This window comes from Ursus americanus, chromosome 29, assembly GCF_024610735.1.
Source record: "Ursus americanus isolate L20-20 chromosome 29, mUrsAme1.1.p, whole genome shotgun sequence".
Classification (NCBI taxonomy): domain Eukaryota; kingdom Metazoa; phylum Chordata; class Mammalia; order Carnivora; family Ursidae; genus Ursus; species Ursus americanus.
This window is the reverse complement of record NC_142155.1, coordinates 23,180,951-23,205,184: the sequence shown is the minus strand read 5'-3', so window position 1 is coordinate 23,205,184 and position 24,234 is coordinate 23,180,951. Positions and strand designations below refer to the sequence as shown.

Below are 24,234 nucleotides of genomic sequence, written 5' to 3'. Positions count from 1 at the left end.
CATTGCAATAACAATAAGGTTGAATGGTTTCCCAGTTTAGATATGGAAATATTACTACACCTATTTTAATATTTAAAATAATGACATACTTGTTTCTTGAGAGCAATTAGTGACACATCTATATATATGCACATATATACATATATATATTGCCAGTTCTTGTCTTAATATCTTAAGAAACGGTTTTAAAGGCAAATATATATAATGATTTCATAAAAAGAGACATTAAAAACAACTCATTGTAAATGTAATAAATAAACAAACCTTTTCTTGCCTAATAAAATAATTCTGTGAATTCTAAGTTTGTGTTCTTTAGGGAGAAAAAAATGCAAAGCATTGCTTTGACTGACTTTAATGATAATTTCTTTGCATTTGCTTTAGACTTTTTCTCTAAAGAGTTCAAGGAATATCTTAACCAAGTTTTAAATTAAGCTTTAATCCCCAAATTCCCATGAGATATAGGTTGGTTTGTGAAGGGATTATTATCAAGCAAGCTTATCACACAAAAAAAGAACATCTGGATTGATATAATTATTCAATTTAATCACTTTGACCTCTATTTCATGGCATTAACCCCATATTTCATTACTGGGGAATGGAATAGAATAGAAATAATTGTAGTCAAGGACAACTGTATGACATTTGCTTCTTTAAGGATGTATGATAGTTTTGCTCTTAAGTAATATAGTATATGAATGAAATTATAACTTCATTTCTATGAATGAATTTCCAATATTTGTCATCTGAAACTCTCTTCAGGATTAAGTTCTGAATAATTTGAGTGAGAATGCCTTTGAAAAATGAAAGTATGTATATATATGTATGTGCACATGTTTATAACATACACACATATAGATACCATGTAACAGGTAATCCTGATGTTGCATGTTGTTTTTTGTTAAATAGTGTGTATGTGTGTGTAGCACATAAAAAATTATTGGGAACATATGATAGATTATAGTTAAATTATAGAGGTAAACATTCTGTTTTGTGTAAAATAAGCAGTTAGTTAAAATTATTTTAGTCCTATTTTAGGGGAGAAATGTAATAAATTGGTTGAAGTGAAAATATATGATAGATCACTGTAGTAGCACAAGCTTAATATAGAAACCATTTTGCTTTTGAGATTTGGCTTTTTAAGGATATATAATCTTTTCATATTTTTTCTTTTCAACTTGGCTAACCTATTTGCTTGTTAACATTGCAACTGTGCCAGTTCAACATTGGAAAGAACAAAAGAAATATGACCATGCCCCTTGTTCTTAAGCTATTTCCATCATTTACTCTGGAAGTCAAACTATTTAGTATTGGGCTCAGGATAATAGAATAATCTGGGTATCCATGTGAAACCAGTTCGCCAATCTGTGCTTCAGCTTCTCTTAGCACTACAAGAGTTTTGTGAGGGTTTTGGAAATACTCATCCATAAAATGGGAGGTTGGAATAATTACTCTGTCGACTTACAAGGGGTTTTGCAAGGCTCATGTATCATAGGATGCAAAGTTGCCAATATAGCCTTGTACATGGGAGAGGTGTTGTCATTGCACACATGACCTCTGACATATTATCTCTGAGATAATATTTTTTCAGTTTAAACAGATCGCCTAACACCACAGCATTTGTGGTCATTTTTGTTCTGTGTGACTCTCAAGAAAAATAAAATCATTATGGGCTTAAGAGAATTAAAATAGAATAAGAAGAGGCTGATGAAGGAGTTGGGAAATTTGGCCTCTATGGAAGTATGACCTTCACTGGGCACTTCCTGTGTGGGCCCTGTGCTAGTATTTTCCCATAGCCTGCAAAGATGTGATCAATTATGAAAGAGGAAGAGACTAGGTAGGGTGAATTTGGGTTTGGAGATTTCACACCTTTGAATAGTACTACTCCTAGCATAACAAGGGGAGCAAAAGGAGAGGAGGAATCTAGGATATAGGTTGCACCTTCACAAAGCTTTCCTAATTCCTGAGCGGAATCATCCTAATGTTAACAGAGGCTGGTGGGGTCTCTTCTCTGGATGAGAAAATAGGTTCAACAAGATGGGTAAGCACTGGTCTTCCTTGTGGTAGGTGGGGGAGCCTTGTTTAGAAGACATTTGGCTTTTGCATTTAACGTTTGATGCCATTACGAAATGTTCATTGTTGTGGGAGATGGAATACTGAATCTGGAGGGGACAAAACAATAGATTAAAAAAATAAGCCACATGGCTATATCCAGGTAAAAGCGAAATGTTGTTTACAGGAACACTATAAAGAAGAGTGGGTAAGCTTTCAGATACTTTGTTCCCCGTTCTGAATGCCAGCTGATGTGTCCTGCTTTAGTGGAGTATGAGTCATCTTTCTGAGGACCTTGAGGTCACTGTTGTTCAGAAAATGTAGGCCTGAAAGCTTTTATGTAGAACTGACGTCTTCTTCAGGCTTAAAGGCAGTTTGTCCTTGATCAGTTTTCCTTGACACAACATACTTAAGTGCTATGGCATTCATCATCTATGCCTCCTAAGGTTTGAGTCACGCTATTGTCTTTTCTTCAACCATTGAAATATTTCAATCCAGTCAATCTGTGTTGTACACATTCCACCAAATAGTTCTTGAGCAATGAGATGTGGTTTATAATAATTGAAATCCTACATATATGTTTATTTTTATACAACTCTCATAATAACTATAATTTTTTTAAAAGCATATCAGGTAGGTACTTTCCTGGGTAGTGTAGATCATTTAGTATCAATACTTTATAACTGCAAAAATAGGAAAAAGGAAAGTTTTTTTCCCTTTCACATTCATTTAATGTTGTTTTTCCTTTAAAAAGTTCTGTCATGCATATTATAGCAGTTCCATAGCTAATGGGTGGTATAAAAATCTGTTTTTTCCCCCTCAATCTTGGCAACTTTGCTCTGTTTTGAAATCTGAGATTTTTCTTTAAGGGTAAAAATGCTTACATACTTGCTTCAAGCATATAATATTGTTTGTTGAAAAAGAATGAAAGCTAATAAAGGTTAATTAATTGAATGAGTGAGTCAGCTGAATAATTTACAGCATACTGCTTTGGTCAACAGTCTTGACTGGTAGAATGTTTTTGAGTTTCTATGAGCTTGTTGCCACAGAAATTCTAAAATATATATGTATATACATAAAACACTGGGGACTAAAGATGAAACTGAAGCAAATGGGTAAAAGAAACACAGTGGTACTTTCACGAGCTCTTTGGAGCCATCAAATTAGTAGAGCTCCTAGCCAAGCTCACCGAGTTTTCTATATCCTGTGTTTTATTACTTTCTTGCTTTTTTATTATATGTTTTATTTGTTCAAAAAGATAAAAATAAATCCATGAACACTGAGTCCTTGTTCTTTATTTCTTTTCTTCCCTCATCACAACACTGCAGAGCGTATGACTGTCATCCAAGGCAATTAAAAACAGTCCACTAGTTGCAGTACTAATTTGAGAACGAGGTTGCTCTCAGAAGCCATTATTTTAAGATATTAATAATGGATTCTCCAGGTCAGTGCTGGCAGTTAATTTTCAACTTTGGTCTCTAGCCAGAGGCGGGTACCAGCTTGTTGTCATAGAATTATGATAGTAAGTTCCAAAGGACAGAAGCAATGTTTATTTTTACAGTGCCCCTGAGTAGCAATGTTCAAGCATAAGTGTATACTTGTTGAGTTATAAACACAAATTAATAGCAGCCTCAGACCTGTGCCCCGTGTGGGCCATTAAAACCTGCCACCAGCCTCCAGGGACTCCATATACTCTAGGACTTTTTCTCCTTAAGATTAGCGGTAGTTTTAAATGTGATCTCCTTAGTTCTACCCCACTCTCAAATTCTTCAAAAAAGATGATGTCATTGTCTTTTGGTATTAAAAATTTAATTGCTTATTGCCATAAGCAAACAAGGGGAACAACAACAATTTTTTTTTTTTTAATGGAGAAGTTTAAAATCTTGTAAGTCCCTAAAGAACTGATCTCCGGCTTTGACTTCTTATATCCGTCAGAGATGGGAACTTTGGCCTCTACTCTTACCTCTGAGCGTGGAACTCACCAACCTACTTTCCTTCTTCTGGTCCTCTCTTGGTGAAAGACCATATGGATCTTCTATCCTGAAGAGTTCTCTCTTCCTGGGTTATACTCGAATAAAAAAGTAAACCCAGAAAAAAATAATGGGAGACCCTAAGCTGGCAAGCAACACCCCTTGAGACCTCCATATTGGATAATAGCCAGCATCCTGGGCTGCTTCTGCCTGTCAATTAATTTATTCATTCTTCAGTTATTTACTTAGCACCTTCTAGGTTCCAGGCACAATTCTAGGTGTTGGAGATACAATAGTGAATGAAGCAATCATCTCTAGCCTCACAAAACTTACATTCTAGTGGAGAAAGCAAAACAATAAACACATAAACCAATGTCAGATTATGATAAGTTCCATGGGGGAAAAAAAGGGGGAGGAAAGGGAACGTCAACATTCCAGGGAGAAAAGAGTTCTGGAAAAAGTGAAGAGCCCAAGTGCAAACTCCCAGGGGAGAAAGCATCATAGTGTCTGTGCTAGGGTGGAGAAAGTGAGGGGTGAGAGGGACAGTAACAGCAGCTAAGACTGGGAAGGGAGAGGCTGGTTGGGCATTGGAAAGATTAGGTCAGATAGCATTCGTTAGGCATTACCTTAGAAGCATGGCAAAGGTTTTGGCTTTCACTCTAAGTGAGAAAGTGAGGCAGTAGAGAGCTCTGAGAGGAGTCAAGTGACATGATTTGACTCCTAGTGTGATTGTTGTGTGGTTTACTCAACTAAATTGTCAGGCCCCTGAGAACAAGGGTTATAGACACTATAGCTCCTGACATAAGCTAGGTCCAGTTAACAAAATGGCTCCAGAGAGCATCTGATAGACTTGTGCTTCAGAGATCTAGAACAATGGTTGTTTTGTCTTTGGGGCACTTCAAAGATGTCTTCCATCCAGTGTGGATCAGTTCTTAGCAGGCTCATCATGATGAATAGAAATTTGCCATTTAGAGAGACTTTTTGTTATTCTATCTGTGCTTTTTTGTGTTAACCGTGGGAGTCAATGCCTGTTTTTATTTCTCCATTTAGGCTGGTAAAAATTATGGAGTTGCTTTTCCTGGCATCATAAGAATAACATTTGTGCGTATTAGTCATGAGCCTAGCTGGATCTATGGATTCTATAGCAGATAAAAATGAAAGAAGAGCCAGTTTGGGCTAGTTTAGTTGCTGCAATGACAATCTCATAGGAGCTCACTTTAACAGACTCTTCTAACTTGATTCATCTAATTTCCTTTGTTTTTGTTTGGACACAAACTTAGCCAATTAGACTTGAGAGAGTTAGAGAACAAAAGTCTACTTGAAGTTTGAAGATATCAGGTGTGCAAGGATGCAGTGTAGTTTAGAAACCAGTAAAAGACAGTCTCTTCTAAAGCCTCTCTTTTAGTCTGGAGGCAGAAGCTCAAGGTTGAACAGATGTCTCTCACATGGCAGGCCAAGGAAGATCTATCTTTAGGTGGGTGGCACAGCATTTAAATGGAATGAGTTCTAGTTGAATGCACATAAATCACCTAGGGGTTTTGTTAAAACTCGGGTTATGACTTAGTAGGTCTGGGGTAGGGCCTGAGATCTGGCACTTCTAACAGGTTCTCAAGTGACGCTGATGGTGCTGGTTTACACAGCCCATTCTGAGTGGCAAGGTGCTAAAAGACATCTTATTCAGATAGATCCCTTAGTTTACTCTGTGTTGCTATTTAGTCTTCAACAAATGTAGATTACATAGGCATTTGACATTAGTAACGGGTATTAGGAAGAGCAGAGAGGAAGTTAACTAATATTCCAGAAGAGCCTTGCATGTACCAGCAACAGCACCAGTTGCTTTACTTGGGCTATTTTATAGATGATCTACAGGGCACCTTGGGACCTTTGTTTGGGTGATGGATTTGAATATGTAGAAACAAAATTTATGTAAAAACTCTATGTGGTAAGATACCTGAGAGGATAGGAATGTAAATTATAAAATGTGCCATTACTCTTTATTAAAGGACCTAAACGTGGACAATTATAATCCTTTAGCAGAGCATCCAGACAGGTTGAACAACTTTTTTCAAAGTCTTATAGTCTATTAACACTATTGCAAAAATTAAAATCTGTATACTTGATGCTCTCCTCCCAGCAACATCATGCTGTTTTTTGTGACTGTATTTTTAACCAAGTCCGGAGAGAGACATCAGTACAAATTTTGATGTCTCAGGCATGCAAACCACAGAGTCCTTTACGAGGTAGGGTGAGTATGTGTTTGTGTGTAGGTGAAAGGAAGATGTATGGATGTGTATATCGAATAGGAAAACATCATGTCCTACAGTGTTTTAGGAGTGCTCTTTTCGTAGGAACATTGATGGCATGCTTAAGGAAGGAAAAACTGGATTTAGTAAGACTAGTGAAAAAAAAAGGTACAATGATATGGAATGAAGTAACAATGGCCAACATCAAGGATGTGGCAATGGGCAGTAGAAATAAAACAGAAGCAATGAATTTAAAAATAATAAAAAATATAAAAATAGGACTTTGTTATTGATTGGATGGAGGAAATTTTAGAGGTGGGTATTTAAAATTATTTTAAATTTCTATCTATACTGTTTCTCTGTCTCTGCAGTAGGCATAGGAGTAATTAAAATCATGGGCTTGATGATTAGAGCAGAACTGGATTTACATGTTGCTTTCTTCACATATTAATGCATGACTTTGGCATGTGACTTATTCTCTCTAAGCCTCTCATAGGGTTATTTATAGGGAATTTATGAGATAATCTATATAAAATATTGAAAATAGAGCCTGATCACATATAGATATATAATCTGGATCTATGGGAGAATGATGGTGTCATTATCTGCAATGAGTCTTCAAGGATTTTGAAGTTGATTTCAAAGCATGTGAAATGATATGAGCAAGGTGCAGAGGCTGCCATGAACATGATTTGTTCCTGTACCATGGTTTATGGAGCGTGCATGAGGTTCAGAATTGGACCACCAGTGTTTGATTTCCAATTTGACCATACTGACTAAATGCTGAGAGATAGTTAGGTGTGGAGGTTATGGTTAAAGTTCACAGAATGGGAAATATGAACAATGTCAAAGGCAAACTATGCCTAGTCTTCTTTTGCTTAGAGTTGGCTTCCATGTCTATAAAATACCACTGAGTGACAACAAGAGAAGGTGAGGGAGAAAAAATAGGACTGAAGGAAGAGGTGATAAATAGAGTGTAAGAATCGGGGCAGCTGTACCAAGGCCACCTAGGCAAACCAGAATGAGGAAGACTCAGAGACTTCAAGTAGACCAAGCCTAGGGACAAAGTCCAAGAAAAGAGCATGTGGGATATCCAGTAGAGCAGAGGAAATAGGGACAGAATTATTGTCAAATTATCGGACAACCATCAAATTCAGGAAATTCATAGGAACTAAGGAGCATAAAGGCTGGCACAAAAATGAATATAAAACATCAGTAACTGATTCTGATACTGAATACCCAGAAGAGTCTCTTTGCTGGGTCTCTCCCAAGAAAGAAGATCCGAGTGGAAGTCTCCAGGTGAGGATAACCCAAGTCATCAGCAATACAAGGGCCAGGTAGTCACATTGCTCTGGCAGAGGGATTCTTTTAGAATATCAAGTGCTCTGGGTCAGATTGCGCCTCTCTGCTTTCATCTTTCTGCATACTGCCACCAAACTTAGCTCCTAAAGCTCCATGTTGGTTTTAGAACCTGGTAGGCCCTGGGTACTAGAGTTGTATTGATTTCCTCCCACACAAAGGAGCAAGAGAGAAGGAGATGGTACAGGAGTAGGAGAAGGGCAAGAGAAATGAAACAGGAAGTCAAATGGAAAAGAGAGACAGGAAATTTGGACAACGTAGGATCATGACCCAAATATCAGGCATCTCCCTTTTTATACGTGGTTGTAGACATCAATAGCTTGCCTACGCTTTGTTCTTGTGTTGAGTTTACTGGAGGGATACTGCTCTCATATGTATACTCAACTGTGCAACTTCATGCATAATTGGATGTTACTTGCTCATTTTTCCCTCTTGAGAGAAATCAGAGTTTCTTAAGTGGGAGATATTTCTTAGCCTGGGGACTACAGAGACTTTTCTCACTGTGTACTTCCCCAGTTGGCATAAATATGAAAGACAACTGGGAAAATATCGATTGAGTGGTATTTATTCAAGCCTCAATATATATCAGGTGGTTTATAGAGCAGAGAGATAGATGTAGTCCCTTAAGGCTTGAGTTGTGAGTATCAGCATGTACTGAGAGAGAGCTAATTTACTATTTTCTGAAAGGAAATGGGGTTGAGAAGAATGATTACGGCAAAATGCTTAACCAGGGAAAGTGTCACAACTTTTTATTGAATTCTTGTTTGGGATATTTTTGTAAACTTATCAATCATTTTGTGACATTTTACAGTGTAACGAGATTTTGGTGTTTGTGAAACATCACTCTGAAATTGCCCCAAAGTAGATTTCTCTCTCTCTTTCTCATCAAACTGACATTGGATGCAAGTTTATGAGTCTTGAATGACTAGTCTATTAGCTAAAACTCTTTTGGTTGCAAGTTACAGAAATTGTGAGTTTTAAGGAAATCTTGTGTAAAAGAAAAAGAAAGTCTCGGGGAGCCTCAGGACAAGAAATTCAGAGGGACCCCAGGAATGTTTTAGAATTCAATTCTGAAAGCCCCCAAGCATTTCTCTTCCCCAGGCTCCCCACGCTTGATCTCATCTGATCTGCTTTTTATGGCAGATTTGCGGCTTTCCCACAGCTCGAAAATGGACGTATTATAATTTCAGTCTTCCTAAGTAATTGCAGAGCGATCTGAATTCCTATTCCACTTTCTTGGAGGAGAAAATCTGGTTCTACCTCCCCACCCTCTTAGGTCAGGAGCCTGTCCCCGGTTTCATCAGACATTGTATGAACATTATTTCTGGGGGCCAGCTCTGTGGTTATTGGGGCATGGAGGTTGGCTTCCAGAAAAATATATTGTTAAAGGTTTGGTGGATTGTGCCAAATTCATCTCTCCTACCATGCCCAGAATGAGAATGCTACCTGTCATTAAGGACACTCTCCATAAATATTTGTCAAATGAAATATTTATTGACTGAATGCACCTGTGAGGATATTGGAACACGTTTGGCTAGATAAATGAGGAAGGTTTTTGTATTTTGAACATCGTGCTAGTAGATCTTTATGAGTTAATTGCTACAACAGTTAACCTTAAAGTTATATTAGTGAAAATCATTAGATTTTTAGGCTGCTTTTATGTATTGGTAAAATCATTTTAAAGTTTAAAAAATTATAAAATTTGTGAGAACATTTGAATGACTTAACAATAAACATATTCAGTCATTTTAATGGTATTTATTTCTTTATTTTTAAAAATTTTATTTAATGTTCATGAAGACTAAGCCTGGAGTAATTCGACCAGTACCTGTAAAATCCAAAATATTTCTGAAAAAAGAGGAGGAAGTCTATGAGCCCAACCCTTTCAGTAAATACCTGGAAGATAATAGTGACTTCTTTTCTGAGCAGGTGAGCATACATAAGAGAAAATCTTTGATATTTTAATAAATAACTGTATAAAATATGGAGATGCCGCTACTAATATAGTATATACAAGAAAATGTTTATTTGATTGTAGTATCCTTAGTAATAAGAAAATGTCCATTTTTTGCATAATGAAAAGAATTCATATATTCCCAGGATGATATTTTGTTTGAAGTATTTCAAATTTAAAAAAAAAATCTACTTAGCGCTGGTAATGTTTTGGGAACCAAGACACTACTCTCCATAAGGACATCATGACGTCATTGGTTGGATGGGTCACATAGGTGTTGCATTATTATTCCTAAAGTCTTGCTTTATTTTGAAGGGATGAAATATTTTAGATTTGGTATATTAGTACATTTAACAAAAGAGCTCTCGTATGGATGCCTAGTAACACAGTAGAGATGATACGAACCCTTAGATTGAGCAGTAATAGGGGATGGGGCTTAAGATATTTTAAGGTTTTGTTGGTCATTTGGTTTATATGTAAAAAAGGTGTACTATCTTCCCCTTATATACCCTATATGCTGGAGGGGTTATAATGGGAGGTCGTTGATGGTACTTTATAAGCTATTTGGGAAACATATGAAAATACACATTTATGCAATATAAAAGTCCATAAATTATTTCAGAGAGAAATTTTGCATCTTTATTTGACCTATTAAGATGCAGCAAATAGTCATGGATTATATATTTTATATCTCAAAAACTATTTCATGGATAAACAATGTAAGCTATCCAGAAACCTTTCTGGATACAACCAAAGCAGATAAAATCACCACCCTAGGTAATCTATAATGAAGTACGCTTATGAAGGAATGTAAGGTGATATACTCCTTATAACTTTTGCTTTGAAAATAACTACGAATATTCTTGAAAAAATAAATTACATGTACATTTGTGAATCATAAGAAATATCTTATCTGCCACAAATTAGCTCTATAACATCTCTCTTCATTTTTGTCACGTATAAAATCGGGTACTTTTTAAGGATCCTTCCAATTCAAAAATCTGGGTTCCTTAAAATCTAAGATTAACTCTGATTAGGTCAGAAGTCACTGTGTAGCCTTGAAGATGTTCATCATAAATACTTTCTCATGATTTGTTATAGTTTTTATCTATAAAACGGAGATGATATGGTTTTGATAAGTTAAGAATTTTTAGAAGGCACAATCATTGAATATGACAGTTAGAGGCAATTATTTTCATTTTATAGGATAAAATGTAGCACTCAATTTAAACAGAGAAATCTTACTGATTTATAGGATTGTCTTCACTATTTCCACATGTAACAGAAATGAAAATTCCTCTTAGGAAAGTATATTTTCATCATCAACAAAAAGCACTTATTACATATCTACTGCTTGTGTGGTACAAATACTTTAGAGGCTTCCTATGACGTTTTAGACCTTATGGGATCATTATAAAAATAATAAAAATAATGTAGTCAAACGACAAAAATGCCAACAGCTAAAATGAACTTCACATATTATCCATGTAACTTATATTCTTCAAATATGATCTAATGCTGAAAAATAATAATTTTTGGTTTTCTATATTAATATAATTTCAGATGTATGTATTTTACCTTAAATAAGATTCATTGTAGAATATCAGGTTATACATTTATCACAATTCACTGTCCTCGGAAATGATAAATTCCATTTTCAAGTTTTGCAAATTCTTGTCATTGAAAGGAGCTGCCATTTCTTTTCCCTGCTTTTCCTGACTAGACAGCAAGTTTAAAGCTCTGTTTATATTCAACATAAACCTATGAATTTCCAGATAATTTGTAGAAAATTTGAACTCTTGCAAATATGGAGGTGCCACAGACACAATTGTACTTACATATTTTTTCAATTTATTCTTGTTTATATCTCACCTTTTAAGTGGAACATGGGAAGTAAAAGGAGTCTGCAGTCTGTCAGAATTGAAAGAAGTTGAGCATATTACTTAAAAGTGAATTCCAAACGTTCCCTGATCTTAGTCATTAACCTTGCATGAGAGGGAAAATATAATAGAAACTTGGGGTCACTGCCCGCGGGGCAACCACCTGTACTATCAACTCGTCTGTTTATGTTGAGTTCTAAGTACCATCTCAGTGTGTCCAGAATCTGCCAGGGAGAAAGACATCAAAGACACCTCGCCAGCACAGACGCTTAGATCTACTTAAAATATAAATTGAGTAATAACAGTTTATAATCTCAGTGTTGCTGCTTCATCAGAACTTGAATAGAAGAGAGCGTACTCCAATTCACAAGTCACTATTGTAGTCTCCTTTGCTGCTGCCACAGAATAAATTGAATGGTTCCAAACTCAGTTGATCTCACCCACCCATGTAATGGAAAATTTTTTAGCCGGACACTTGGGCCAAATTGAAGCAGCTCACATTCACTAATCTGCCTTGTACTGCAGACAGTTCCACATGAAAGGAGATGTTGGATGGGACTGTTACGTCAATAAATTTCCCCTAACAGCTTCACTGCCATAAAATATGATTTCAAAACTCTCTGTTACAAAATGTCAGACACTAAAGATGATGAGACCAGACGGAAATGTATTTACTGTAGCTTAAGATACAAGCAGGCAGCCTTTTGAACTGATAATGAACTGAAAATTTGCCTGGAGACAGTCTCTGAGTACTGAAAGCAAAGTTTGATACTAAATGCATAATCAAGTAATTGAGACTTATTAATCAACAGCCTTTACATCAAAATTGTATAGGCCAGGAAGCATCTGTCCATATTAGATGGATTTTGTAACAAAGACTCTTCAGAATGAAGCTTATGCTTTTTTTGAAATTACCTTTAAATCCATTATTGTATCAATTTGTGGTCCTTTTGACTTATTGCAAAATATCCTCACACTCCACATTTGGATTTAAAAGTATGGTGATATACTTTGAAGCATACCCCATCGATGATCAAGGTCAAAGTTGGAAAGTAATTAACAGAATTGATTGGACAAATGGGCATCCAGAAGACATTGAGCTTAGAAAATCAATTCACTGATGTGAATGAAGATACTTAAAGAGCCCACTGATTTTTAGTTTGTTTGTCTACTTGTGAGTTGGCAAAATACATTGATTGTTTTCTGGTCAGTTAGTGTATCTATTTAGATAAAGGTGATTTCTTCCCTTAAGATCCTTAATTTAACATAAAAAGCAATTGCTAACCTCAGTTATATAAAATGCTATATAAAATATTCTCACTCATTCTTTATAAATTAGTAATTGAACCCATAATATTAAATATGTCATTTTCTCCTGAAAGCCTTATATAAAAAGAAAGGATTTGGACAGAATTAAAGAGGAAATATTGTTATTTCATTTGATTTTCCTTTTTTTTTTTTGGTGAGAAATAACACTTCCTAGAATGTATGCCTCTTGAATTTTATTTTCCTTCTAATTTGCTTCAATAAGCAAAGGAACATGTTTTGTGTGAAAATGACCATTTAGCGAATTTCCTCCAGACCACTTCGCAGAAAACATAAAAGGATAACTACGGGGAATTTTTTTTGTAGTATTTTCAGTCTTTCTTTTCTTCTGATTTTTCTGAGATATCTGACTTCCCTACCAAACTTTCTGTTTGACATTCAACTTTGATGATTATGTGGGTGACTTTCAGATTTCTATCTAATTATTCATCAAGTTAGATTTCTACTGCAATCTTCACCTGCACTTCCTTGTGTCACGCACGTTACTGTTAACAGAGCAAGTACTCACCTTTGTCATAGGTGAAACTGACAATACTGCCTTTTATTTTGAATGACTTCTGGCTTTGCCATAAATTGTGACTTTTTCAACAATTGTTTTTCAATCAAGATGGTTCATTCTCTTTTGTCATAAAATTATCTTTTATCATTGCTAACCTTTTATTAAGAATATTTTTCAGCTTAAATGTTTAACCTTTTTAGGTCTAGAAGTGATTAAGTGGTTTTCCTGAATTGTTTTAAGGGGAGAGAACTGAAACGCCTGTGTTACATTTCTTTTGGAAGGATTAAGACCAGAGATTTAGTTTCTCCAGTTTTATCAGGTTATTTTTGTTTATTTGAGTAATGAGATCTTTGTAAGTTTTTTTCTTCCTTCCTTTTGTCTTGCTCCCTCCTTCCCCTCTTCCTTCCTCCCTCCCTCCCTCTGTAATAGGTAATAGGTAATAGACATTTTATCATAAACAGGTACTATACCACATGTAATAGTTTATCATCAACATAATAAACTGTTTTTTCTTTTTCTTTAAATTGTCCTACAGAGATAACATTTGGTTTTTCTCTAGAATATAATCAAATAAGATCACCTCTTCAAACTTAAGATTTCACCTCTCTCTCTCTCTCTCTCTCTCTTTTTTTTTTTTTGGCTTAAGCTTTCTCTTGACCTTGCATAATTATTGAGGAAGATTGGAACTACAGGGTTTTCAATTTTCTGTTGCAGTTGTCTTCAAAATATGGGAAACTTTCTTTCCTGTCCCCCTTCCCTTGCCTTACATAGGGTTAAAGTATGGAAGAGATTCTTGCTTGCAAACAAACTTACTTGCTTTAAAACAAGCAAACACACACACAAAGAAGACTCATTGCCCCTTGGATCATAATAGATAGAATTATTCTACTAATTCTAATAATTAGTTAAGCTCTGAAGCATATTTGCTGCTTAACAAATAATGGTAGATATTCGGTATCTGACCATACCCTAATCTATGGGGAAACAATGACAATCTGAACGTTTTATGCAAATGGCAAATGTGTTCTTCAATGTTTTGTTAGCTCAGGATGTCCTTACTACCTCAATTTAAGAGGAATGGCACTGCCATTATTTAGAAGCTCTAATGTAAATTATACTCCGGTTTTAAGATAAGGTCTTGTTAAAATTAACTATTGTATATTAGTTTCTTCTGAGAAGTATTAAACAACAGAATGTCGAAAGAGAGGTAGCTGTGTAAAAATATTTGAAGTGATATCCAGAATAAATGTTATTTCGAGATTAGAAAGTATTATGTGTTGGAAGGAAAAAGATTCATTCTTACGTTTTACTTCACAGAAGTCTCTATCCCAAACTTGTTGAACTCTGAGTAAAGGTCAGCCTGTAGGTAGAACTGTATTTAGTAACAATCACATGCCTTTGTGTGGTTGTCTTAACCGCCTGTAAGGCAGTTTTGGTAAAACTAGTGCTCCTCTCAGAACTCTGTCTGTAATATTCCCTTTCTTCCCTCCTTGCAGTTTCAATTCTACAACTCCCTGAAAATGACTGATGGCTATTAATAATGTTTAAAAAAAACAACAACCCAAAAACCATGGGCCCAAAATGGTATCATTTAGAGTCCTCGAACCTGTGCTTAATGCATAATTGATTTGCAGTTTCAACCTCCCCTGGAAACGTAGTCTTGCCTTGTCAGTGAAGAATTTTTCTATCTGTGCCAATGAGTGCCTCTGGGGTCTTCTCCACCCACCAAACAAAGGGGAGGTAATAATCTGCATGATAAGACACCTGGCTTTTCCCCCTAGAAAGCCACCTCCCCTGGAACAATCCTTTTCTTTTGCTAATAATGTTCTTGCCTCACCCTTCTAGAAAACCTTCCATTTTGTCTAACTCCTTGGAGCTCTCTTGTACTTGCTGGATGGGGTATTGTCTGGTTCATGAATCATTTAATAAAGCCAGCTAAATCTTTAACATTTACTTGATTGAATTTTGTTATTTAACAATAAAGATCCTTAGGAAATGTAATCAGAGTGAGAGGCTTGTGATTTTCTTGTCTCTATTGAATAATTTTCTCTGACCCATGAGAAGAGGACTCAAGGTAGAATGCGTAGAGGAGGACACAGTAAAAGCTGGATGTACTATTTAAATATAAATGCTAAGATTGATGTGTTTGAAATGCATTATACTCTCTAAGCATTGGGGAGATTGTTACTTACTTTAAAGCGTGGGTGAGATTAGACAGACTTTGTTGACGAATGTAAAGGTCACAGCAAGATATATAAGTCTGAAGATGAATTATGTGGAGAGAGTTGGAAACCTCTCTTCTTTAATCCAAGATAAAAAAAAAAAAAAAAGCAGGTAATTTAGGCAAAGAAAACAACAAATCCAAATGATAGAAGCAACCAAAAGAATGCACAGGACAGAATGAAGCAGAGAGAGAAAACTGGTAAATAAACTGTTTTTTGAATTCTGTTCAAAGAGCCAAAGACAGCCTGAGAAGTCCAGCACATGGAGAACTCAACTCAAGCTGATAAAGCAGGTCATTTACAGTAAATATATGAGAAAAGAAAATGTATGGACTACATTACACAAGTGCAAAAACGTAGTTCTCTTTATTTCGAAGGTGGCATGAAAAGGAAGATCTGTAAATTTGTAAATTCAAAACTGGTGATTCCTTAGGGACCAGAGAGCCGGCAGGTTTTTAGACTTTTTCGAACCAATATTCTAATCTCAGATACGGACATCCTAAGAGAAATTTAATCTCCTGCAGCCAGACCATCTAAATATCAATTTGTCTTATGGACCTTTAGGTGTTTAATATGTTGTGTGCTTTTTTTTTTTTTTTTTTTTTTTTTTTACCTTGACTTTTCCTTAAAAATAGAAAATTGCATTTGGCATGGAAATAAACAACTCACCAGGGACTGGGTTGTCACTTTATCTGGTAGAGTTGAGAGGCTTAACATATTTTACCTGCTCAAATAAAAGCAAGCCTGTATGCTATTCATCCCATTGGATAAGTTCAGAAAAATAGAGGTGTTTTTTTTCAATCTTTGGCTCATCCATTTCCAGGAAATGTTAGGCGCTCCTGTATTGCATTTGGTGGAAGGGCGGGCCTTTTGCAGGGTATTGTAAGGTCAGGCTAGTCTCACCTCCCAATTTTAGAACCCTTATTCAGGCAGGATCTGATGAGCTCATTCATTCTGAGGTATAATTGAACCAAAGGAAAACTAAAGCAGCTTGGGTTTGCGGAAAGAGCTCTGAAGTCTAGATCATAATCCCGGAAGTGTAATTAACCAGCTCTACCCTGTGCGTTTGTGAATTGTGAACCTCATCCATGAAGGGAGGGAAGTGGGCTAGCCCAGTGGTTCTCAACTGGGGTGACGTTGGCCCAAACATTATTGATTGTCATAACTGGGGATGCCACTGGCATCTAGTGGGTAGAGGCCTCTAAACATCCTACAATGTACAGGACAGTCTCACACAACGAATTAGCCAGCCTGAAATGTCAGTAGTGCTGGAGTTGAGAGATCCTGGACTAGACCATTTCTTGGCTCCCTTCCAGCTCCTAGAATACTATGACTAATGAAGCTCAGGGCTACCCCTGCCAAGAGCATTTCAGTTCAACCGACAGTGAGTAGGTATCTTCTTTTTGTGCCTTAACTAAGGACTTTTCCCTATTTGATTTGTACAAAGGAGGTAAGTAAGCCTCCATTTATGGGATTTCCCTCATACCATGTAGCCTCTACCCACAACCCTATTTGTTAAAGGGCATGCATTTTCTTTGGTGCTAGTTATTTCAGCAAAGTTATGACTTCCCCATCTTCCTATACATTTAGCCCTCATTCTTGTATTTCCCCAATTGTTAGGTTTCAGGAGAATCAACTAAAAAAGAATTCTTTTTTTTAAAGAGAAATTTTGAACATCAGGCAGTCTGTATGAAAAATGCATGCTGTTGCATGAAGTCCTTCCTGATCCTGGGCCTTATTACATATCTGCAAAATGAGGGCATTGTACAAAATACTTTTGATGGCACCCTCTTGCCCTGAAATTCTGTGTTTATGGTTTTAAATACTATTGGGATATAATAATAAATGTTATTATTAAATAGTTAAATATTATTGGATGATATTCTCATCCTTAGATGACTCGAAAAAGGAAAAGAGGAGCAAGTGTTACTCAGGTCATAACATTTGGAGAGATGGAAAGTCTTGTAATCTACTGTGTAGGTCAAATCTTAACAAACAGTCCCTGTTCCCTGATATGTGGTCCCATCCCTGCAGTGATATGGTTTCCTGATGTTCGTGATGAATGGTGCTGCTTCCCTCCATGCTCGCTCCTTTCTCTCTACTCCTAGCATTCAACCCTTTAACATTTATGCCTGGTTCTGCAACATGTATGAATGACTCTACTGGAAATTGAGGAGATAGTATCCCTGCCATCATAAAGCTTAGGTTCTAGTGGGTCTACATATTTCGGACATTGGTCTCTGTCTCTTTCTGTTAATCTTAACCTTCTCTGTAACTTTCTGTACTTGCTCATGCTTCCTCATGTCCACTACACACTCAGACTACACATGGCATGGCCCAGTCCTCTGGTCCTCTGATCCTTTAAGGGACCTACCATGACTGCTGGTTACTGTAGTCTTTGATTCTTCTACTTCCTGAAAAGGACAGAAACCTTAAGATAGAATGCAATAGAAAGAACATGGATTCTGTGTGATCCTAGGAACTCTGAACTTCAATTTCAAAAAATGGGGCTACAAATCCCATTTTTTGATGGTACCCTTATTGATACTCATTCATGATTACACAAAGCATTCGTTGCAAAAGGGCTTTAGACACTTGAAAAGGAATACACATTTGAAATGTTTATTATTATCATTTCCTTTAAAATCACTATAATTTTGGAAGAAAGGGTTTGAGTCCTCACTGAAGTGTTACCAAATATGTTCTCCTCCCCACTGTTATGAGAAATCACAGAAGTCTCTTTTCTATGTTGCTTTTTGACTTCTTCAATACAAGTTGCTCCTCTCTACCAAATACATATTGGGTGGCAACCTAAGACAAGAATTAAACTATGTGTATAAAAAAACATAAAACTTAGCATTTTAACCCCCTAGTGCCCACTGTGATAGATTATGACATAGTTTCTCTTTCTTCTCCCTTGAACACGTCACCATCACAATATCTTCCCAGTGGCATCTGCCTTTGAGGTTTGCTGTTAGACAACTACAAACGCTAAGCCTTAAATAATCCAAAGCCTATCTTGCAAATTGTATTGGAATCATCTAAAAACTTCTTGGGGTGAAGGGGATTTGAAAAAGCTAAGCATATGCTATCTCTTTTCATACTTCACATGTTTGCATTTTTTGGTTCAAATAACGATTTGAAAATAGGTAAGTGTGGCTTTAAGTATGTCTGCTTTTAAAATGCATATCGATTCTTCAGAATTAGGACTGATAAACAAGAAGTTATACCGTATGTTCAAAATTAAGAGACCTACTTAATCTTGGCTTGATCTTGGTGGAATGTAGGTGGTTACCATCTCTTCTTGGTACTTTGGGGTTTCTGTGAAGGTATCTGTAAAATGTTGATATGCCTTTGGCTGAAGGAGTCACTGGGTATGAAATACCTTGTAACTGTTCTTGACTTCATAAACAGGGTATTGTTTTCAACTTGAAAGTGTAGCACAAATGCTATAATTCTGATTTTAAATTGTTATAAGCTTCAGGCAGGAAAGGAAGCTGAAAATAAGTGCTGCATTTGAAAGTAAGTATTGTTCTACCAAAGAGGTAGAAGAAGGAAGAGAGGATGGGGTTAAAGGCTCCAGTAATTTCGCCTGGTGATGCTCTGAGTTTCCAGAGGTACAAATCACTGCCTGGTGTGAAGTGGGGACAGCGGGAGCAAAGAGAAAGTGAATTTTCACCCTTTCCTTCCAAACCACAGGAAAGGGGGTAACTTTAAAATGCCAGGATGGAACAAAAGAGTCTCAGATGTGCAGGCTTTAATGAAAAGAGCCCATGGTGCCTTAAAATGCCCTTTGGTGTTGCAGTGAAAACAGCTTTTGAAGTTAAATAGTTCAACTCCATGGCGGAGCAGAAAGTAGGCTTTTCTAGAGTGGCGAATGCAGCCGATACAGCATAGCACTAATTTTCTGCCGTCTCTGCGAATACTTAATTCTGCAGTATCCCCAGCTCTCTTAATAAACAGAGCTAAATTAATTTATTCACTGCATATTGTCTGCTAAGTTTTCTCTAATGAACAAAGGTATTATTTGCTCCATAAATTCTTGTGTTAAGTTTTTCAAGACATGATATTATAATCAACTAAAATAATCCCTTTTTTTAAAATCAAGCGAAGTAAAGCTTATTTTATTTTGAAAAATTTGTCCTAAGTATTTTTATATTGAAAAAAGACAATTCTCGAGTAAGCGAAAAGCAGTTTAAAACATTTTACTAGAAATAACTGTGGTAACATATCTCACTGATGGAAATGTGTATGAGACAATTCTATGACCCCTGTCCTTTTCTCAAAAACTAGAACATTAAAAGATTCATCTATCGGAATGCAAAAGCAGGGTAGATGATGTTCATTTCCAGGGATCATTTAGGATAGAGATCTCCGAAGCAGTATCTACCCACCTCTAGATAATTCATCAGGGTGGTGGTGGGGTGTAGGTCAGACATGATAAAGATTTTATTAATTTTTTTTAAATTTAGATAGGGTTTACAAACTGTTAACTGTGGGCCAGATCTGGTCTACCACCTGTTCCTATAAATAATGTTTTATTGGCACATAACCATGCCTATTCATTATGTATTATCTAAGGCTGTTTTCATGCTACCATGGTAATTGTGACAGAACATATGGTTTGCAAAGCCTACTATATATATATACTAAGTGGACCTTCACAGGAAAAGTTGGCCACCTCCTGACTAAAAATTAAAATTTTAAGCTTTGCTATTTTATATGGGTTTACATCAATGTCCTTTTTAAGTCTGAGTCCTAGATAGTCACAACTCATGTATATTTTAAGTGAGGTTTCCTGGGAAAGTGTCAGCTCTCCAGTTTGATGCAGTGAACGGAGAGCCCTCAGCTGGCTATTCCTTAAGCCTTTTATCCTTGATTGAAGTTCATGTGCCCAGTTGGACACATAATTTATCATGTCAACTATTTTTAATTAAAATAATCCACACAAAATGGACAAGTGATTTTATTTTAAAAAATCTCCTGCAAAATAATCTGGATTGAATATACCACCACTAATATAAGAATAAAGAACAAAAAAATGGCAGCGATGATATAATACCTATATCTAATATAAGCTTAACAGCCATATTGTTAATTCATTATTCATATTAATATACCTGGCCCTATATTTATAGTTTTACCTTGAGTTTTAACTAATAATTGTATTATGGCATTGTAAGGTATTTACAAAGTAGGCATCCAGGACCTTGCGATGCTGTGCAACTTCAGTCATGTTTAAAGACATGAGGTACTCAATATGATAATATTTAACGTTTTGCTGAAGTCAATGATAAATGTCTTTTTTGAGGAATATTCATAAAGGAAAAATGAAAAACCCAATTTAATTGGAAATATATATGTTCTTCCTGCTGCAGAAAACACTGTAAAGTAATACATAGAAAACAATAGAACGATGAACCGAAATTCATTCCTTTGTATCAGATACCATTACAAAGTGCATTGAAAACATCTCTGAATATTTAAAACAGAAAGTAGTGGGCAAATTACATTCTATTGCAGTTTTATTTTGCAGTTAGATCCAAATACAGGTTTAAAATAACCTCAGTGCATGGCATTTGTGTTCTAAAGATGAAATGTACAATGAGTGACATTTTGGGGACTTAAAAGAGAAATAAATCAGAGAAAATGTATTCTCTAAAGTAAGTGACTTCTTTATATTAAAAGTACAGTTCTATGGGAAAATTGTGAAGGTATAATCAGCGGTAGAATATCTAAAATAATTGTGGGTGTGAGGTTGAAGTTCCATCAACATCCACAGATAAGCTCTGATGACAAAGTAGGTGTAGAAGTGTGTGCACACACACTATACAGAGAGAGGGCCTGTTATATAGCTTACATTTACATATAGTTAAGTTTCCTATTTATAGTGGGAGAAACATGGGGTAAAGATATGTGTGTGTGTGTGTGTGTGTGTGTATCTTTATAATAATGAGACAGAGAAGGACCAAGGATATCTTTGAATCATTTGGAGGTTCTCAAGTTATCTTCTGGCAGGATATTTTAAAAAGTGACAAAGTTCCAGATGCATTATGACTATCTGGCTTTCCTTGGCACCTGTATATTGAAAAATGTGCCTTTCAACAAGTTTATGATTAAAGAGGAAATTCAAAATCAAATTTCTACCTGGAAGAAAGAAAAAAGGTAATGAAACTATTGTCTATTAGAACTTAATGGAATACAGTCAAAATAGTCCTTGGAAGAAAACTCATGACTCTAAATATGGTTAATGAATAAATACGAGAATAAAAACAAACGAATTAAATATTTGACTTGGAAAATTTAAGAAGAATAAAATATCCTGTGCATAAAGAAAGCAAGGAAAAGGAATTTATAAGAATTGACAAAAGAAAACTGGAAAAATTAAATTGAGGGCAGAACAAAATTTTCAACATGCAAAGGTCAAAAATTTTCTTCCAATACTCCATTTCCCCCCAGGAAACTCCTTTAGGGCCTGGTAAATATGAGAGGGAACCAAGAAAGACATGGCACACTGGCAGCAGGAGATCAAACATAAGAGATAGGCAAAGAAAACTTCCAAGATGATGGTAAAGAGAATCACAGCTTAACGACTTCTAAAAAGCATAAAAAAGACAACTAGCACAGATGGGAACAAGTCCCTCAGGTGACATGTATGTTAAGGCTGTCACCACCAAGAATTCTTTCACCTTTGTACTATATTATCAACCAAAGTGATCCTAGCCAGAATTCTTAGCTCTCTATGGCCTGTCCAAGTGCTGATATGATTCTACTCTCCCCTCCCTGCTGAGCTGCCTGGAATAGCTGGTATCATCTGACCCTACAGAAGTGTCCAGGCTTGACCAACTCCTGAGAGATGGAGGTTGGCTACAGAGAGCATAGAAATATGAAACATTTTCTGTCTTGTTGGTTAGGTCTTCACCCTGCTGGATTCCCCCATCTAGGGAACCCTCTGTTGCCCCTAGATCACTACAGCTTTGGCTTCTGACATCTTCAGAATAAGTTCTTGAACCCTCCAAGAAAAACTGAAGCCATTGGGGCGCCTGGGTGGCTCAATCATTGAGTGTCTGCCTTAGGTTCAGGGCGTGATCCCAGGGTCCTGGGATCAAGCCCTGCATCGGGCTCCCTGCTCTGCTGGGAGCCTGCTTCTTCCTCTCCCACTCCCCCTGCTTGTGTTCCCTCTCTCGCTGGCTGTCTATCTCTCTGTCAAATAAATAAATAAATAAAATCTTTAAAAGAAAAGAAAAGAAAAAGAAAAGTTGAAGCCAGAACATTAACCAGGGACTGTTCTGCTCACCTTTTCCTCTCAAATTTTCCTAAGCACTGTCAACTGTCTATAACAATGCTGCCTTTTTCTTACACAGCTAGTCTTTGTGTTTGCTACTCGGTTTTCAGATTAATCACTTTCTACACTGATGAAGAAATGTAATGAGTTGTTGATAAAATAATGAAACAATCGATTGAGAAATAAAACAAAGTTAGAATATATTTCAATCTAAAAGCCAGCTTTAATAGGCAAATACTAAAAGCGCTCCCTTCAAGTTGCACAGTAACGTGACCATTATTTAATAGTGGTAGGGGCCAATGGAATAAGACAAAAGAAAGGAATTAAAAGTCCGAATACTGGCAAAGAGGAGGTAAATTTATCATACCACTAAGTATTTGATATTTTGGGTGATATACCTGGAGGTTCCAAGAGAATTAACTGGATGACATTTACATCTGTGAGAGAACTCGGTAATGTGTCTTGGTAGGAAAACGAAAGCTTTCATGTACTCACATAGAAATACTCCAGAGTTGTTCTTAAATGGGGGAAAAATACAAACAAATAAGATGTAGAATGTTGCAAGTAGGATGCTATTTTTTGTATAATAGTGTGTGCTTGTTGTGTGCATATGTAAATTATTTGTATTTGCTTGATATGTAAAATAAACACTTGCAGCATGAACAAGAAACTTAGTTACTATTCCAAGGCACAGAGGCTTATATAACTCTCATTTCTACAAAAGTAAAGATCTAGAATTATAATTTTCTAACCTTAAATTTTCTGAGTTTTTTAAAGTAAGTTTTGAATCTAGTGCTTAAAAAAAAAAAAAGAAAAGAAAAAAAGACATCTACCAATACAGCAAACACATTCAACGTACACTTTAGAAAGCCAATCAGTGGCTGAAAAATGCATGGTATTGGCAAAATGAATTAAATTTATAGGAAAAATATTAAATGTACAGTTTTAGAGTTGAATTTACTTGCTAAACATAATTTTGAGCAATGTGTATTATTTTGTACTCAATTTCCATTTCACACAAAACCAAATATATTAATTCATTGCTTATGGAGCAGAGAAATAATAGAATACAGTATTGAACTCACAGAAAATGTTATATTCCTGTAAAATTTCAGTCATTAATGCATGAAGCATCTACCATATTACACATTGTATTTGACTCTGAGGCCACGGAGGTGACTAAAGCTGGTTTCATTTTATAAGATTTATGTCCTAAGGGGTTTTACTATAGGATAATCACAAATCAATTTATTTCCTTACATTAAAAGTTTCAGAAATGTAAGAGGTAATATATCTGCAAAAAAGTAGCCCTGTTATATATATATAATATATATATACAGGCCCTATTTTCAGCTTTTCTTTGTGGGCTCAAGACTTCCCACTCTTGGGGCTTTCTTGCCCCAATTCCTGGCCTCATCCTGTGGTTCCTCCTTGCTCAAAGTCTTTG

The 24,234-nt window shown here is 36.0% G+C and overlaps 1 protein-coding gene across 13 annotated transcripts in view; it reads left to right on the top strand.

Moving 5' to 3' along the window:
* MLIP (muscular LMNA interacting protein) overlaps positions 1–24,234 on the top strand; it is a 240,687-nt gene that overhangs the window by 181,097 nt on the left and 35,356 nt on the right. For all 13 annotated transcript variants that reach the window (XM_087857002.1, XM_087857000.1, XM_087856998.1 and 10 more), the window contains one exon: positions 9,422–9,550. In XM_087857002.1, coding sequence (XP_087713128.1) covers positions 9,422–9,550 — 129 coding nt within the window. The remainder of the gene's footprint in view (positions 1–9,421; positions 9,551–24,234) is intronic.